The sequence below is a fragment of the Antechinus flavipes genome, chromosome 1 (assembly GCF_016432865.1).
Source record: "Antechinus flavipes isolate AdamAnt ecotype Samford, QLD, Australia chromosome 1, AdamAnt_v2, whole genome shotgun sequence".
NCBI lineage: Eukaryota > Metazoa > Chordata > Mammalia > Dasyuromorphia > Dasyuridae > Antechinus > Antechinus flavipes.
In genome coordinates this window covers 243,957,241-243,974,879 of record NC_067398.1, presented here as the reverse complement: position 1 = coordinate 243,974,879, position 17,639 = coordinate 243,957,241, and the positions used below count along the sequence as shown (strand labels likewise).

At 43.3% G+C, this 17,639-nt stretch overlaps 1 protein-coding gene across 1 annotated transcript; it reads right to left on the bottom strand.

The window, feature by feature from the left end:
• Nucleotides 1–64: 64 nt before the first annotated feature.
• On the bottom strand, nt 65–17,336 carry ZNF668 (zinc finger protein 668). The gene is made up of 3 exons (XM_051998725.1): nt 16,992–17,336; nt 2,320–2,997; nt 65–1,591 (listed from the first exon to the last, which is right to left on the bottom strand). Exons 2-3 carry the CDS (start codon nt 2,973–2,975, stop codon nt 358–360), a joined length of 1,890 nt encoding a protein of 629 aa, XP_051854685.1. The 5' UTR covers nt 2,976–2,997; nt 16,992–17,336; the 3' UTR covers nt 65–357.
• Between the last annotated feature and the right edge of the window lie 303 nt (nt 17,337–17,639).

Sequence of the window (17,639 nt, the reverse complement as noted above, 5' to 3'; positions counted from 1 at the left end):
ATTTAGGGATGCAGGGGTATGTTACAGGGGACTCACTCTCCAAAAAACAGACTATAGAGCAAACTTTAGAGCCAAAGCTTTTAATAAGTGCCACTGTGTTGGAACTGGCCTTTCAGGTTGTCTGCCCTCCCTACCACCACATCCCGTCCTTCCAGTCTTCCCATCTTCTGAGAATGAGGCCTCTTTTCAGTCAAAGATGGTGCTAAAGAAGTACTAAGAGAAGAATGAGAAGATAAAACATCTGCAGGAACAGGAAGGAAACCCCAGAGTGGAGGGAATGGCAGCTGGGAAACCAGGGAAAGAGTGAAGCTGAGAGGGGTGAGCCAGGAGGTGTGGAAAGCAGGCTGCTGGGGGCTTTCACGCTGCTCCTTCCTCTGGCATCCCCAAGAGGGCAACCAGTGGCTCGAGAGGAAGCTGGGGGGTGGAATGAGTGCGCTCATGTTTGCGGAGGTCACTGGCACTAAGGAAGGCCTTGGGGCACTGGGGACAGGCATGGGGACGGACATCACTGTGGGTACGGCTATGCTTGCGTAATCCTGCCCTGTCCAGGAAGCCCTTTCCACACTGTGGGCAGGGGAATGGACGCAGTGCAGGGTGGGATCGCTCATGACGCCTAAGAGCCACTGCTGTTGGGAAAGATTCCTTGCACTCCCGGCACACATTCTGGGGCATTTCTGCAGTACCCAGGGGTTGCTCCTGGGCGGGGGGTCCACCCTCACTCTCACCCTCTGTTGCTGGTGCTGGGGCCTCTCCTGCCCCAGACTCCCTGAATTCTACCTGCTCCAGGGTCATGCCCACCACTTGCCACTGGGAGGCTACAACCCGGCCTGACTCTGTGGGGAGGCCTAGGAGCCCAGCCTGTGACTCCCCCAGTTCCACACCCACTCCAGGAGCCACTGTGCTAGGTGGTGCCGGCCCTTCTACAGAGGTACCTGCAGGCAGTGTGACCCCTACGACTAGCTCCTGGGTGGCAAGACCTCCCACCATCTCCCCTCGATGGGTCCTCTCATGCTTCCTCAGGCTGGAGGACACCACGAAGGACTTGCCACAAGCAGCGCAGTGGAAGGGCCGTTCCCCTGAATGGACACGGCCATGCTTGGTAAGACTGGCCCGCTCTGCAAAGGCCCGTCCACATTCCTCACAGCGGAAAGGCCGCTGGCCTGAGTGCACCAGGGCATGTCGCTTCAGGTCCCAAGAGGCCACAAAAGTCTTATCACATTGTGGGCACTTGAATGGTCGGTCACCAGTGTGTACACGCCGGTGCATGGCTAAATCAGCTGGCTGACGGAAGTCCTTGTTGCACTTGTCACATCGATAGGGCTTGACCCCTTCGTGGGCCCGCTGGTGGCGGCGAAAACTAGATGGATCTGAAAACATCCGGCCACAGCGTGGGCACAAGAAAGGCTTCTCCCCCGAGTGGGTGCGCTCGTGGCTCTGGTAGGAGCTGAGCTGTGTAAAGCCCTTCCCACAGGCTGGGCAGCGGTAGGGCTTCTGGGCAGCATGGATGCGTTGGTGGCAGGTGAGGGAGGAGGAACGGGAGAAGCTCTTGCCACATTCAGAACAGAGGAATGGGCGTTCTCCTGTGTGAGACCTGAATTGGGGAGAGAAGGAAGGAAATATACCAAGGGTAACATGTCAGCCTCAGTCTTTCCCTACCAACAAAGTTCCATTTCAGAGGTTACAACTCTCCTTCCACTCAGAATCCCAAACAGGCCATTCTGCCTCATTTTCCCCTCCTCTTAATCAGAACACAGAGATTGTCCTTCCACCTTCTCTTTCCAGGGTCTAAGCATTTTGAGCCCCTTGCCTTCTAATTCCCCAAAGTTCTCCTTGGCACCAAACAGGAGGGATTCAATCCTGACTATAAAGTTTTGGCTCTAATTTCCATAACCCAAACTCTAGAATAGGAATTCTTAACTTTTTTCTTTTTGGTTATGGACCCATTTAAATAAGCTGGTTAAGCCTATGGAATCCCTTGTCGGAATAATGTTTTTAAATGCATAAAATACATTGGATCGAATGACTCTAATTATATTGAAACGGTAATCTATCCTTAAGGGACTCCAGGTTAAGAGTCCCTTTTACCGAATTAGAGTCTTCCATGTGGAAAGGCTTTTTGAGGGATCCAGAGCCAGAATCTCCAACTACCGCTTTCCAAATATCAATGGCAAGTGGCTGCTTGACAGCCCCTTATATCTGTCCCAGGTCAGTCCCTCTTCCTCATTCTGCCTCACTTCTGAATAAGCCCAAGCAGCTGAAATCCTCGTACCCACCCAAAGGCGGCACCGCCCGTCCCACACCAGCGCCCCTCCCCCTCACCTCTCATGGTTGCGCAGGTCCTTGAGCTCCGCGTAGGCTTTGCCACAGCGTGGGCAGCCGTAGGGCCTCAGACCAGCGTGTGTGCGCCGGTGCTTGCGGAAGACGGAGGGGTCGGCGAAGCACTTGCCGCAGTCTGCGCAGGAGTAGGGCCGCTCCCCGGTGTGGCAGCGCTGGTGGATCTTCAGCTTGGACAGGGTGCCGTAGGCCTTGGGACACTGTGGACAACGGAAGGGCAGCTCGCCGGTGTGGGACGCCAGGTGCACCCGCAGGCACACGGGCTGCATGAAGCGCCGGCCGCACTCCGGGCACGGGAAGGGCTTCTCTCCGGTGTGGCTGCGCCCATGGCTGCGCAGCTCTGGCGCCGTCTTGTACGCCTTGGGGCACAGCGAGCAGGCGAAGGGCCGCGGCTTTGGCGCGGGCTCCCCATCCTCTCCACTGCCCGCGCCCTCCGAGTTCCCTGGCGGGGGGCCTGGATCCCCGCCCCCAGCAGCATTCTCCTCAGGGCTGGGCCCAGGACTGGGAGCATGGGTGGCAGCATGCCGGGCAGCCCGAGGGGCGTTGGGGAAAGTCTTGGAGCAAGAGAGGCACTTGAATCGTCTACCGGCTCGGGTGTAGCCTGGGTGGGGCGGCGGGGCTTCCACCTGCTCCACTTCCATGGGGGTTTGGGGTGAGCCTCCCCTGGAATGGAGAGAGGACACAAATTAGAGCCACATCCCAACAGAAGTCACCCATCCAGGGGTAGTTCCTCCCTTTGGGAAAACCATTCCAAGAGTAATTCTACCCCCGGGCAACGCCACAATTCCTTAAGGGGATGAAACATGGGAAAAGAATTACACCACTCAATAATATTTAATGATACATTTCAACAGTGAATTAGAAAGACTGCAAAATTGGGTGCTGACTGAGGTCTTGAATCAGAAACGTCTCATAGTAGAGAAGAGTAAGTTTTGTGGCTTGGGTTTTGTATGAAACGGTGCTGGAAAAGTGGCGCCATATTGTGCAGGGCCAGAAAGAGTTCTTCCCCCCCACACACACACACCTTCCCCCAACAAAACAGTCTTCATTAACAGGCATTAATTCAATTATCAATAATTACTTCCTTCATTAATCTCCAAGCCACCACTTAAGCCTACCTGCTCCCTTAGGGAAGTCACTGGGTTTCCTGAGAAGCCAGGTGCAATTTTGTTTAATGAGGCAATTAGTCTGTGGGGATATTTTACCCCATTCCACCCAGAGGAGGAAAAGCTGACCCAAGGGTAGCAGCTTCCACGGAAAAGAAGCAGGCAGGAAGTTCAGCCAGAATAACTAGAATCCCCAGTTCCAAATGTTGCCCTTCCTTTTCAGGATCAGTTCAAATCCATGCAACCTACTCTGGTTATTTCAGGGTGTATGTAGTAGGATCTTATGGTCTGGAACAAGAAGGTCCTTTGGAGATCATTTTAGTCACCCTCTTTCCCTCTAATTCAACAAAGAAGCAAACAGCCACTTAGATATGGGAAATAACTTGGCCAAAGTCATTTCAGTAACAACAATTACAATCAGGGTTGAAATTCAGGTCCTTCTGCACTCAACACTACACACCATATACCGTTTTTATTTGTACAATATTAGGATAGGAGACCTAAGAGGTCATTTTGGGCAAAATTTGATGAGCAAGGCATAATGTTCATCCCCTAGGAAAAAACAATCTAATTTTAAATATAAATAAAGCAGATATGATAGAAAATCACAGAAAAGTTAGAGATTGTTTTTTCCAAGTCTAAAAAAATAAGACTGGTTAGTATTATCAAAAAAAGTAAAAAGGAATAAATAGTTTAGGAGGAGAAGCAGGAATAAATAGGAAAAGCCTCCTCAATCCCAAGCAATGAAGGCTGGCTTCAGACTTTGCTCCCTCAGACATTTTGGTCCTCCTGGTTTTCACCACCAACTTGGTTTTTTGAGTCTCAGTTTCCCCAGCTATTAAATCAAGAACTTAGGTTAAATAACTTGAATTCCCTTTCTTCTCTACCACCTTTGATTTTCTGATATTAATTAGAAAGGAGGAGCCTTCTGAGCAGAGGAGTGACATAGTCATAGCAGAAATGCAGGGGCACTAGTCTGGTGGAAACTAAAGGCAGGGGACCAGTTAAGGAGCTGTTGCAGTAATCTAGGTGTGAGCTGATGAGACACTGGTTAAATGATGATAACAGAAAAGAAGGAAAAGTCACTTTGAGGAATTAATAGTTAGTGATAGATTGGATCTAGAGAGCAGGCAGGGGAATGAGTAAGAGCCAACTCCCAGATTTCCTGATCATCTACAAGAATGGAAGGGGCAATAGCAGTATCCCAGACAAATGGGGAAAATTAGGACTTAATAGACAAGAGAAAATTCCATTTTAGACATGTTGGATTTCAGGAACATTCAGTCACTCATTAAAATACCCCTTGTGTCCAAAGCATAATGGATAAGACAAATTCTCTGTTATCAAGGAGTTTACTGTCTAGCACAGGATGGAGGCATATACAGGGAAAAACAATTATAAATCACTATTTTAAGTAGTTATCACATTAGAGAGCTATCAAGAACCTTTTGAGAAATGAGAGGGCAAAATCATTACCAGCTTGAGGGGGAAGAGTGTGAGAATCAGGAAAATATTCACAGATTTTAAATTGAGTTTTAAGGTATGGATAGGAATCAAATGGTGAAAGAGGGGTGATATTCTAAGCTTAGGGAACCTTAAAAATAAGCTAGACGTGGGAGATCACTGGGCTTATTTGGGGAATAACAGTCTGCTACAAGAACATGAACATATAATGATAGTTGACATTCATAGGTTTTAAGACTTACAAAGCATTTTGTTTATACTATATCATCCAAGAAGAAGTTGGAATATGCAAGACTGGACCTGGAGAAAGACTTCAGGCTACAGACATATATTTGAATTCAGAGTCATCTACATAGAAATGACCAGTGAAGCTTATGACTATGTGGTCATCTGCACAGAAATGAAAGGATGAGATCACCAAGGTTGATGAGCATCAAGAGCAGAATATTAAAGATTGAGCCTTGATGAAGAGAAATACTGAAGATATATAAAGAGGCTAGTGGGTCAACAAGATAGAGAAGTTAAAAAGAATTATATTGTGCCAAGGGAAACTGAAGAGTTTCCAATAAGAAGGATTAATCAAAAGTATCCAGTTGAGGAGACGAAGGTCCAAGAAAAAGACAATGGCTGAAAGATAAAATAGTCATTGGTTGCAGAGAGATCAAAGGTGGCAGATGACAGACTACATGAAATGATGAGCACCAAGTACATTTAACTCTAATACATTTAACTCTTGATTTTACTTTAAATTATTTCATATTATCACAGAGATCTCAGAATGTTCCTTCAAAATCATCTAATCTCTAACTGATAAAAAATTTTTATCTACAACATCCCCCTCTTTCATACATAAGGAATATACTACTTCAGGATGGCTCTAATAGTTAAGAAATTGTTTCATATATTGAATTAAAATCTTAGGTACAACTTTTTACCTATTTCATCTCTCTGGAGAAAAGCAGGAAAACACTTGAAAACAGTTACTATGCTTTAGTGTCTTCAACTGAAGAAACTTTTATATGATAGGGTCTTCAATTCTCTCACAATCCTGTTCACTCTCAGACATGCTTGATATTGTTATGATCCTTCCTAGAATGTGGAACCAATATTACAGATATAGTCCAAGCAGTGTTCACAGGACCATCATCTCTCTATGGACTATCTTTCTCTAGAAAGTTATAACTGAACTTTTTTCCCCCTCAATAACAATAACTTATAGGAAGTTCTTTTCACAACGAACAGTTGTTGATTTATGCCTCTCCTTTTTATATTAAATTAACATTTTTTGTGTGTGTGCTGTGTCCTAGTTCTTCCTATAAAATCTACCACCTTTGCTTCCATCCTTTGAATATGTCTCTTTAAAGTCCAAGTAAGTCATTAAGAGGCTTTTGTTGTTCCCATGCTCCTTCTACCTGTCCCACAGCTACAGCAGTCATTGCTTCATGGTTGATAATAGATACTCATCAAATTGTCCTTTGTTTCTCCTTCCATTAATCCTCAACCAAATTCTCTCTGCCATGCTTTCCCATTTCTGATCTGTGTATTTCCACACATTATATTACCTTCTTGATATATAAAATTTCCCCATTTTCCCTTTTATCTAATCTGTTTCTTTTGGCATCCCAAGAAATCTACTGATACCTATTGAGATCAAATTGCCTGTTCTCTGAGTTTATTATTGTCCATATTATATAAATTGTCTTTATGTATGTATGTATGTGTGTGTGTATATATATATATATACATACATACATATATACATGTACATATATATATATAGATATAGATATAGATATCTGAGGCTTTAAATACTGTTATTTTCACTAATAATCTATGTGCTACTTGCCCTAATGGCTGTATGTGAGCAGTCAATCTTCTCTCTCCATTTTTCAATTTAAAGACTTCCTAATAAGATCTTGTGAGGATTAAAATTGTCCCATCTACAATAAAAGAGACAGGCCTCTGAGCCAAGAGCATTTTGTTAAAAGGTCCATGGTCCCCTCTGAAGTAGATCTCAGATCTTCCTCACAATCTGAAATGCCCCCTTCTTCTGGGGCCTTAGTTTTATATAAAGAACACTCTAAATGGGCTATACAAAGTAAAGTCCAATTGGTTGATAGAACTTCCTTAGAGAAGCAAAAATGATAAATCAGCTAGAAATAGTATGGGGGGCAACCCCTTTCCCAGGGGGGTGGGAGTGATGTCCTTAGGTTGGACAAAGCATAGGAGATCTCCACTAAGTGGTCATAAAATGCTCATTTACTCACATTGGACAAGAGAGAATGGAGATACAAAACTAAGTTTGGGGGACTTTCCGTGTAATTGAGTCATCACTGGGCTTGGTCACCATGACAAGGAAAAACAAAGGTGGAAGGCCTCTAGTTAGCTTCCTATGATGAAACAAATGATTTTAGAATCTGCAGTTTATAGTCTGGGGCCCAATATACAGAATTTATAATCACTATTCCTATGGGATCATATCTAAGTGATTAATACTGATTGGAATAAAGTAGGGGTCCAAATGAATTATTTATTACTATCTAGAATTACTGACCTTTTATATGTGTGCTCCATTCCTAACCAAGAAGGGAACATTCTTCTAGCTTAAGCCCTTCTCTAGAAAACCAAGGCCTCTTTCAAGTAGTATTTTCTTAACTTGATATTTATTTCTCATAACCATCTGTTCTTTTTTCTTTTTTTCTACCTGAAGTATCTATTTATAATCCCCAGGACCTGGGCCCACAAGCTCTTTGGATCAATGTACACGACACCACTAACTCTAGCTATGCTTATGGGGTTTCTTCTGATGGTATTATTATTATTATTTTGCTGAGGCAAATTGGGGTTAAGTGACTTGCCCAGAGTCATACAGCTAGGAAATGTTAAGTATTTGAGGCCAGATTTGGACTCAGGTCCTCCTGACCCCAGGGCTGGTGTTCTATCCACTGCGCCTCCTAGCTGCCCCTTCCAATGGTATTATTTGCCTTCATATGGATAACCGATAGTAGAAAGTGATTACCAATTATCAGTTTCCAGAGGTTCCCAGCTGTGTTCCTGATAGAACTCTCTCCAATCCTCTTGATTTATATCCTGCCCCTGGATGGTATTAGAGGGGAAAGTGAGGCAGGTGACCTTGCCCAGGCCTCACACACTCAAATCCAATTCACTTGCATGTTATGGTGAGACCTCCCTGATGTCATGGTCCTTTTCCAGAGAATGAAGGACAAATAGCAACCGCAAGAAAAAGAATTCTATTGTTATAATAACAATAAAGTGTTTTGTGGCTTTATACACAGACACAGACACACACACACACACACACACACACACACACACACACACACACACACACTTTTTTCAGTCATTTCAGTTGTTTCACTCTTCATGTCCCCATTTGGGATCCTTAGCTCTGGAAGATGGAGTGTTTCTTAATGTCTTGACACTTGACAAAGGTACTGAAGTGATTTGCCATTTCCTTCTCCAGCTCATTTGACAGATTAGGAAACTGAGGCAAACAAGGTTAAGAGTTACAAGGCCAGATTTAAACTCAGTTTTGACTCCAGGCCAGGAACTTTATTCCCTGCATCACCTAGCTGCTATACACATATAAACACATGCATTCACAATTGATCCTTTGCACATCCTTGTGAAGTGGGTAGAGAAGGTATTTATCCTTTTTCCAAATGAAGAAAGAGATCCAGAGGGTTTAAGTGATTTGCCCAATGGAATACAGCTAAGAAGGAATAAGTTGAGACACAATAGGGAAGTTAATCCTCTCTTCATTATATTATAGTTGTTTCTCACATTTGTCATATTAACAATTGGTCACCTTATTACCCCTCAGTAGGTAGTCTTTAGATTCAATGACTGACTCAGTAGAAATGGGATATAAGAGTTAAGAGAGCTGTATTATGGCTGTAATGTTGCTGCAGTTCAACATTTAGACACTGTTCCCTTCTGAGCCTCAATTTCCTTTTCTGTAAAAGAACAGATTAGATTAGATGGACTCTCCTAGCTCTAACATTCTAGGATTCTACCCCCCAAATCAGGCCAAATCTACTGAATCTGGTGATGGAAAAACATTAGTAACATATCCCCCAGGCTCTCTGCTTCCTCCAGGAGAGCTGATGTAAGGGGGAGGGAGCTGTGTGTTGGAGAGAAAAGAGATAAAGCATTTCAGGCAGAACAGTATTTGCCAGTGGACAGAGAAAAAGCCACCTTCGGCTTAGGAGCAGGGGAATCAAGGTCTCTCTAAAAGGTCCTTGGTAAATCAGATGGGAAATACAGTCATTTGAAAAGTAGAATCTGAGTTGAAAGTGGCTGAATTTAGGAGAAGCAGTCAAAGTCTTCTCAGAGAAAAACACAAGAGTATTCTGAGAAATAAACCCTAAAACTTCTTAAAAACCCCAAGCAGAGCACACTTCATGTTGCTTCTCTGATCCAAAATTCCATGACTGCTTATTGCTTGCTTTAAGAGATCAAGACCTCTAGCTGTGTGACCCTGGGCAAGTCACTTAACCCCAATTGCCTCAGCAAAAAAAAAAAAAAAAAAAGAGATCAAGACCAAACTCCTTGGCCTAGGATTCAGAGCCCTCTGTAATCAGCCTTCTTTCTCAGTGCTTACTCACCAGAGAAGACTCTCCTCTGAACATGTATCCTGCAGACCTGCCCCTGAGCTTTTGGCTGAAAGGTACCCCATCCTACCTTTTTCCCTCCTCTCCATTCAATTCAATAAAAAATGATTTAATGAATGACAGCTCTGTGCCAGACACAGTGCCAGAATGACAGAGTCCAGGGCAAATTCTTCTGTTCCTTAAAGACTAAGTTAAAGGTCTTTTCAAAGGTGAAAGGTCACTTTTCAAAAGTTCTTCATATGTCACAGGCTAATCCTGGTCTCCTCTAAATCTATTATCATTTATGGTAATTTTCACTCACTGATTCTATTTCTGCCCTCTAAAGTTATACTTAACAGGTCTGTGTTTGTCCTTGTCCACCTGATAGTTTGACAGCGCTTGAAAAGTAATGATCATGTATCTACTAAGTCTTTTTCAGGACAACATACTCAACATTCCCAGAGATGTTCTTCTTTTGTCTTCCCATAGCACTCAGGTTAGGGCTGGGTACATAATAAGGACTTTCTCCTGACAGATTTTTTTATTTGAATGAATTGGTGACTGCAGAAAAGAGTAGAAGTAAATGGAAAAGAGGGAATTTGGTTGCTTCACATTCTTTCATTCTTTACACCATCTCTTTTCCCCTTCCTGGAATCCTGGCACCCATCTTGTCAGGGCCAGGCAGTTAAGCCCTACATAGGATTAAGGATAAACAAATAAGATTGGCTAACAAGCCCGATCTATTTCATTATCAGCTTAGCTGGGATGAGAGAAAGAGGATTGAGGGATAGGAAGGCAATGGGATGGGATTATGTTAGATCCCATTTAGAGCTTTGGAGTAGCTGGTTTTGTAAAAGGAAAAGAATTGGAAGAACCTAATTATCACAGCTGGGAAGAGATCTCCTGAAGAATCCTCTTTTTCAGGCAGGTAGTTTGTAAAAGTTCCTACACCCATGAGACCATCATGGTGATATTGTTTGAACTATATTAGAATCCAAGTTCTTCGGGTCATTCTGACCCTCAAGTCCATCTTCCAAATTCATCTTCCCAAACCCTAGTTTTATGATGTCACTGTCCTGCTCCAAAGTTTTCAGTAGTTCTCCACTGCTTACAAGAAAGGTTAAATATTTTTACTTGGCTTTCATCCTCAACCATCCCTGCCCTCAATTTGGTCTAACTCAAAATTTCCATATGTAACAGCCAGAAATGCATCAGTACTTTCTAGGTCCAAACCTTTCCAGCCCAGAACCAGGATAAAAAGCATATATTCACCCTCCCCTCCCCAAGCAAGTTGTTAAATCTTTAGTGTAACACACGTACAAACATCACATGGATTTTCTAGTATTAATAAAGTGTGCCTTTATAGAAAGTCAGATTAATAAAGAGTGCATCATTCAAGACTCTCCCCCTCCTTCTACATGTTGTACCCTAGGGAGATATCTATATTCCTTATCCTAATCCCCATTCTGAGTCTCTCTGCTCTGGTTATCCAAATCCTACATCCTTTTTGTCTAAAACCTACCTTCTCCACAAAGTCTCCCTTTACTTGCACTGTGTGTATTAATCATTGAACAAAAAGATCACTGGATTTTGAGTCAGGAATCCTGGGTTCAAATCCTGGTTCAGCCACTTACAAGCCACATAAATCTCCTGACCTCTTTGGGACTCACTTTATCTATAAAAATGAAGATAACATTTCTAACAGACTTATAGTAAAGGAAAAGCTTTATTAAGCCTTAAGATGCTTTAAGAACCTATATAGTTAGGGCAGCTAGATAGCATATTAGATAGAATACCAAGCCTGGAATCAAGAGGATCTGAGTTCAAATCCAGCCTCAGATACTTAACACATACTAGCTGTGTGACCAGAGTCACTTACCCCCAATTGCTTCAACATTACCATAACCTTGTTCAAGATTTGTATGTCTGGCCTTCCAAGCTGATTAAGACCATTGAAGGCTGGGACTTTCTTTTCTCTTGCATACCCCAAGAATAGTGTCTTAGCCAAACAGGTTCTCAATGATTTCTTGATTGATATAGGCATGAGATCATAGCAAAGCAAGACCCTCTTTTTCTCTGGGTCTCAGTTAACATCTGTAAAATAAAGGATTTGGACTAAATTATTTCTTCCCTTCCATTATTAAAATCTAATAATTCACTTAGGGTCAATTTTGGCAGTACTGGAATGAGCAGATGATTTAGCCCAAGGTACATATGTACCTTTGGGAAAGAAATATCAAATGGGATGGAAGATGAGAGTTGGTGCCAAGCTTGTCCTCCAAGACTTTGGGGCTTTGGATGTTGGTGGAGAAGTGATGAGCAATGAGCACTTTGGAGTACTGAACTATGAGTTGTTTTTTTTTCCCCTTTGTATCTCCCTTGCCTTCCTTTATACATAGCATTATCTGAAGGATTATATAATTTAGCTCTTACAAGGGACTTTAAAGATAATCTAGTCTAAACTTTTAGTTTTACAAATGAGAATACTTGAAGCCTAGTCAAGGATAGGGATGATTCCTTATGATATCTGACAATTTCTTCTGAAATAAGGATATGTAACTGGGCAAAAAGAAAATTCAGTGAAGATGAGGATGGGAAAGAAGGATGTTGGAGGAGAATCAAAAGTTAGACATGGTCTTGAGGCTATTTCTTTTAAAAATTCATTTATTTAAAACTTAAATACAAAGTAGAAAAAAAAAAGAAAAGAAAAATATTGCCATGTGCATAGTAGAACACAAGACAAATTTTCATTCCAAGAAAGCCTATATAATAAATACTATACATTGTGTTGAGAGCTGTCTATATTTTGCTTCCTTTTAGGTTTTCTTTTGTTATCTGCGGTGTACTTTTTACATTATTCTTTTTCCCCTTTTCTCCTACCTCCTCCAAGAAGACTACAATTAAGCACAGATATATTTATATATAAACATATATATACATAGGTATCTATACTTATACATAGATATCATATACTTCTATATAGGGCTATACTATGCTTGTTTGTCCAGTTTCTCTGAAAGTAGCTATCATTCTTCATGTGTCCCTATCTTTCCATATTTTTCTAAATCCACTAGTTCATCATTTCCTATACCACAATAATATTCCAACTCTATACTACGTAGTTATTTTAAATTCTAAAATAATATCAATTAATATGGCTGATATATGGTATAGTTTCCCTATTTTTCTCTTTTGACTAAATCTAGTTTTAATTTTGTCTGATATCAATGACTACTATACGTAATTTTTTGGTAATACAGTCTATTCATGATTATATTTGTGTGTATCTGCTGATTCCTCAGTTTTACTTGTACCTACTACCTTGCCTTGCTATTATTTAACCTAACCCCCTCTTATCCTCTTCCCTCCACATTCCCTTCTTCATTATCCCTTTCCCACTAATATATATCCCACATTGAATTCCTGTTAATCTACACACCTTTCTATATTACCCTTATCTTATTCTCTTCTCTTATTTTTTTTAATGAAATTAGAAGATTTTTATATCTTCCTATATGTGTTATTCCTTTTTTCCAGATGAGAGTAGGGTTCCATATTATCAAGCTTCCTTTACTACCTAATTTTTCTGTGTCAGTTTTTCTTCTTGTATCTCATTTGTATAAGACAATTACTTTTTACTTTTTCCTACAAAGTTTTGCTTTTTAAATCAAATTGGGGTAGAGCTTACTCTACCCCAATCTTTCTTGAACTACCCAATTACTAATGACATAGTTTATACATCCACAGATAAAACAAACAGTTTGTTCTTATTGAATCCTTTGAAATTCGTCTTTGATGTTTACCTTAAATTTCTCTTAGATCTTATATGTCAAATTTGCTATTGAGTTCAGGTCTTTTTGCAACAAAATCCTGAAAGTCTGACAAATCACTGTATCCATTTTTTTTTTCATTCAGGATCATGCTTAACTTTTCTGGGTATGATATTTATGGCTCTTATCCTCATCTTTTGTTCTTTGATATATAGTCTTCCAAAACCTGCAGTCTTTCAATGCAACCACTGCTATGTCTCATGTGATTCTAATTGTGCCTCTGTCATATTTAAACTGGGTTTTTCCCTTGTTGCTCATATTAGTTTCTCTCTGATCTGGAGGTTTCAGAATTTGGTTATGACATAGGTTTTCCTTGTAGGATCTCTTTCATGTGGTGATCTGTGAAATCTTTCTATTTTTATTTCCCTCCCACTTGTTTTAACGCTTCAGGACAATAATTTTTTTCTTTTATCAAGATTTTTTTTGTGTGTATTTTTCAGGTAGTCCAATTATTATTTTTTTTCTTGATCTGTTCTTCAGATATTTTGTTTTTATTATGAGATGTCTTATATTGTTTTCCATTTTTTCATTCTTTATATTTTATTATTTCTTGGTCTCATTACTTTCTTGGTTTCCCCTTGCCCAATTCTAGTTTTCAAAGAGTCATTTTCTTAAGATTCTAGATTTCTCTTTCTAGTTTACTGATTTTCATCATCCTGTTTTTCTTGAATTAAAATTTTTTTCCCTCAATCTTTCACTTGATTTTTAGTCTTTTTTTGAGTTTTACAAATTATTTTTGGTGAGGTAATTAACATGAATTTTTGGGTAGAAGAGGCCTGGTTTACTTCAGGATCCTCCACTGAAAATGGACCTCCATCTTCCCTATTCCCATAGTAACTTTCTATAGCTGGGTTCTTTCTCCTTTGGCTATTCTTTTTTTTTTTTTTTTTTTTTTTGGGGGGGGGTAACAAATTGTTGGTGTAGTCACCTCTAGAAAGGGGATTTGGGAGAATGGTGCCTCAGGCCTCAGGTCCTCCTTCAGTTCTCTGGCCTGGAACCCAAACCGAGAACTCCACCCTCCTGTAAGTGGCCCTGGCCAGCAGTGTCCTCCACTGTTTCTTCATTCACTGGTATGTGTGGATTCCTTCTCACTCCCAGTAGCACAGCTGGGCCTGCCATTCCTTATCAGCAGAACTTCCTTCTATTTTCCCCATTCAGATGCCAGACTCTCCACACCATCTTGAAAGTGAAAATTCCTGTGGCTCAGGCTGAGGCTATCTCCCAAATTAGCTAGCCCCAGGGTTTACCACCTGCCACTAGCCTTGAAGTCTTACCCTTCACCCTGGGTAAACCTCCATCTTGGTATCATTCTTAGATCTTGTTATCCCAGAACCACAGTTCTGCCCCAATTTTTACTTGTTTTTAGCACTCTTTCTTCTCCCTGAGGTGAAAATTTGTTTTCCTGAAGGGGAATATTCTGCTCCTTATCCTATATCTAGTCACCTGTATCTAGGACTTCGAGGCAGAAGAGATAGATTTGAATGCAGCTATGCTACTTTCTTACCTGGCTCACCTGTTTTGTTCCTTTTCATCTTATCACGATCAATTTCCTGACTTATAAAATAAGGAATCACTGAATCACAGATTTAAAACAGAAATGGATCTCAGAGAGCTTCTAGCTCAACTTCCAAAAGAAGCTTATGAGAAGCAGTGACTTCTCTTAGTGCCTGCAAATAAATTATCCCCAAGGTCCCTGATGGCCTAGAGGCCAATGACCGTGAAGGAAACTCCAGGCATGAGCTTTCATTTAACGAAAATTAGTCTTCTCAAACCTCGTTTGTGAACAATTCTCTTTTGGCAGTTTCAAGCTGAACAAAGGCCAGAAATTCCCAATCTCTCAGCACCAAACTGTACCAGCTTCTTATAGTGGATCCCCAAACCAAGTCTCCAGCTTTCGGAGCGGAGGAAGGAGTCATTACCAAATCCCAGAGCAAGTCCACACCTCCCCAGCTGACCCAGTCACGCCGTCTTACCGAGGTCCGAGCTGGGAGCTGTCCATTTAGAAGCAACACCCCTCCACCCTTCTACAAAGGTTGGGCTCTAGGACCCAGCGAAGGCAGACGTAAAAAGCCTCTCTAGCCCCAAAGCCCTTTGATTACAAAGTCCGACCCTGACCCGCAGGTGTAGGACCTCTTGGGGGAGGTGTGGACAAGTCCGGCTGTAGGACCGAGGAAAGGGAATTGGGCCGGGCCAGGAGGGTGGGGTGAACCGCGAAGGCAGTGTAAAAAGGGAGCACCAGGCAGGAGCCGCAGGGGAGGGGGCGTGAGGGAGGAAGAGGAGAGAAACAAGTCACACCCTCTTTCAGTCAAGGCTGGGCAGCGACAAAGAACAACGCTCCTACTCAGCCAATCTGGCTGGAAAAAGGGAGAGCGAGAATGAGATTATATACAAATGTTTTGTGTTAATGTTTTAAGGCCCTAAGGCGCATAAAGACATCGAGTCCAGGCCCCTCATTTTACAATCCTAGGGTTGGGATTCGAATCCAGATCTTCCTACTTGGTATTACAACGTGAAGTCCTGATTCAGTCACTGGCCGCGCCGCAAGACCGTGGCTAAGTCCCTTCCTTCAGCCAGAGTCTCAACTTCCTCATCTGTATTAAAGGGGTGGGGAGGGGGGATAGGACTATGCCTCAGTTCCTTCATCAGCAAAATGAGATAGATAGCCGGACCCTAAAGTCCCTCCGGCTTTAAACTCCCACGGCATCCGTTCCCCTCCCGGCGCTAACGTCCCGCGCCAAAGCTTTAATCGCGAAAGCCAAGTCAGCGGGAGCGAGAGGAGGTTGCCCTCCTCTTTCCCTCCTCCTCCTTCTCTTCCTCCCTCCTCCTCCCCCTCCCCCTCGCCAGCTTTATGGAGCACCGCAGGGGGCCGCGAGGCCGCGGGACAAAGACGGTCAAGATGGCGGTCTTTAGGACCGGGGGAGGGGCGACCACGGCGAAAGCAAAGCCTTCTACAGCGCCCGAGGCGGATTTAGGAGGGGCTGGCTCCTGGGACACAGAAGAAACGGGCCGAGTCAAGGAGGGAAACAGGAAAGGAGAGGGGGAAAAGAGGAGTACTAAGGGGTAGGGAGCCGGGGTACTCAGTCTGCTGCAATTCCCGGGACAAAAGAGAGGCCTGTAAAATGGCGGTCACTAGGACCAGGTTAAGGAAAAAAACATCCAGCTCCTGTTTCTCAACATGCTGGGCCCAGGAGCATGAGGAAAGCAGCGTTCGTTGAGCCTCGCCCCCAGGTCTAGTTTGGAGCTTGGAAGCCCTGGAGCCGCCGCGTCCGGTCGCGCCACACAAAGGCATGCAAAATGGCGGTCTCTAGGACCATGCTGGGCCGGGTCTCAGCGGCGGGGGGGGCAATGGTAATCCCTGAACACTGCACAGAAGAGGAATAGGCGTGTGTCAGTGAATGGGGGTGGGGGAAAATAAAATGAGGTGTCAAAGGCTTTACTAGCCTCAGGCCCAGAATCAATGCAGAGTTCCTGCCTCAGCAAAATGTCAGACCTCAATGAACCATGAAAAGGCTTTTGGTCCTCCCATACCCCCTCCCATTTTACGGATGGGAAAACTGAGTCCACCTGTGACGACCCGAACCAACGGGACTTCCATGACCCAAGTTGCACAGGGCACGTTCCAGGGTCGCGCTCACGGCTCTTACCTGGGGGAGCCTGACGCGCTCTCGGCTGCAGTAGCTCCAGAGGACAGAGCCGGAGCTCCCGCTAAAATAGGGCCGGCGCTAGGACCCAGCGGGGGAGATGGGAGGAGAGCTAGGCACCGGAAGTGGGGAAATTCTCCTGCTAAGAGGGAGGGGGAAGGGTTTAGGCGGGGCCCCTGAGAGAAAGAGGATGGAAAATGTAATTGACTCGCAATAGGCGGGGACTAACGGAAATAAAATCCGAGAGGGTTCGAAAGCCACCACTAGACGTTAGAAGAGATGTTCGTTTGTGGGTAAGACTTTCGAAAGAGAGCCGAGGACCAAGCGCACCCCCTGAGCTGTCATTGAATGGGGAAAGATTTAGGCGGAGCACATATAAAGACTTAAAGCAAGCCACACTTCCGGTGACTACTGTCATATAACACTTGGAAGCTAACGTCACCGGAAGAGGAAAATAACTAACCAAAGGGGGGAACTCTATAAGAAGTGTCACCAAACATTATAGAGAGCCATTTGTCTAGGACCCACCTGACCTATAGTATGTAACACGTGCAATCATTTGATTACCGTTCCTAGAGAAATGTATGGCGGGAACTATTTTAGCTCTACTCCACCGGATGTGCAGTTTAACAGTTATTGGACAAACGGAAG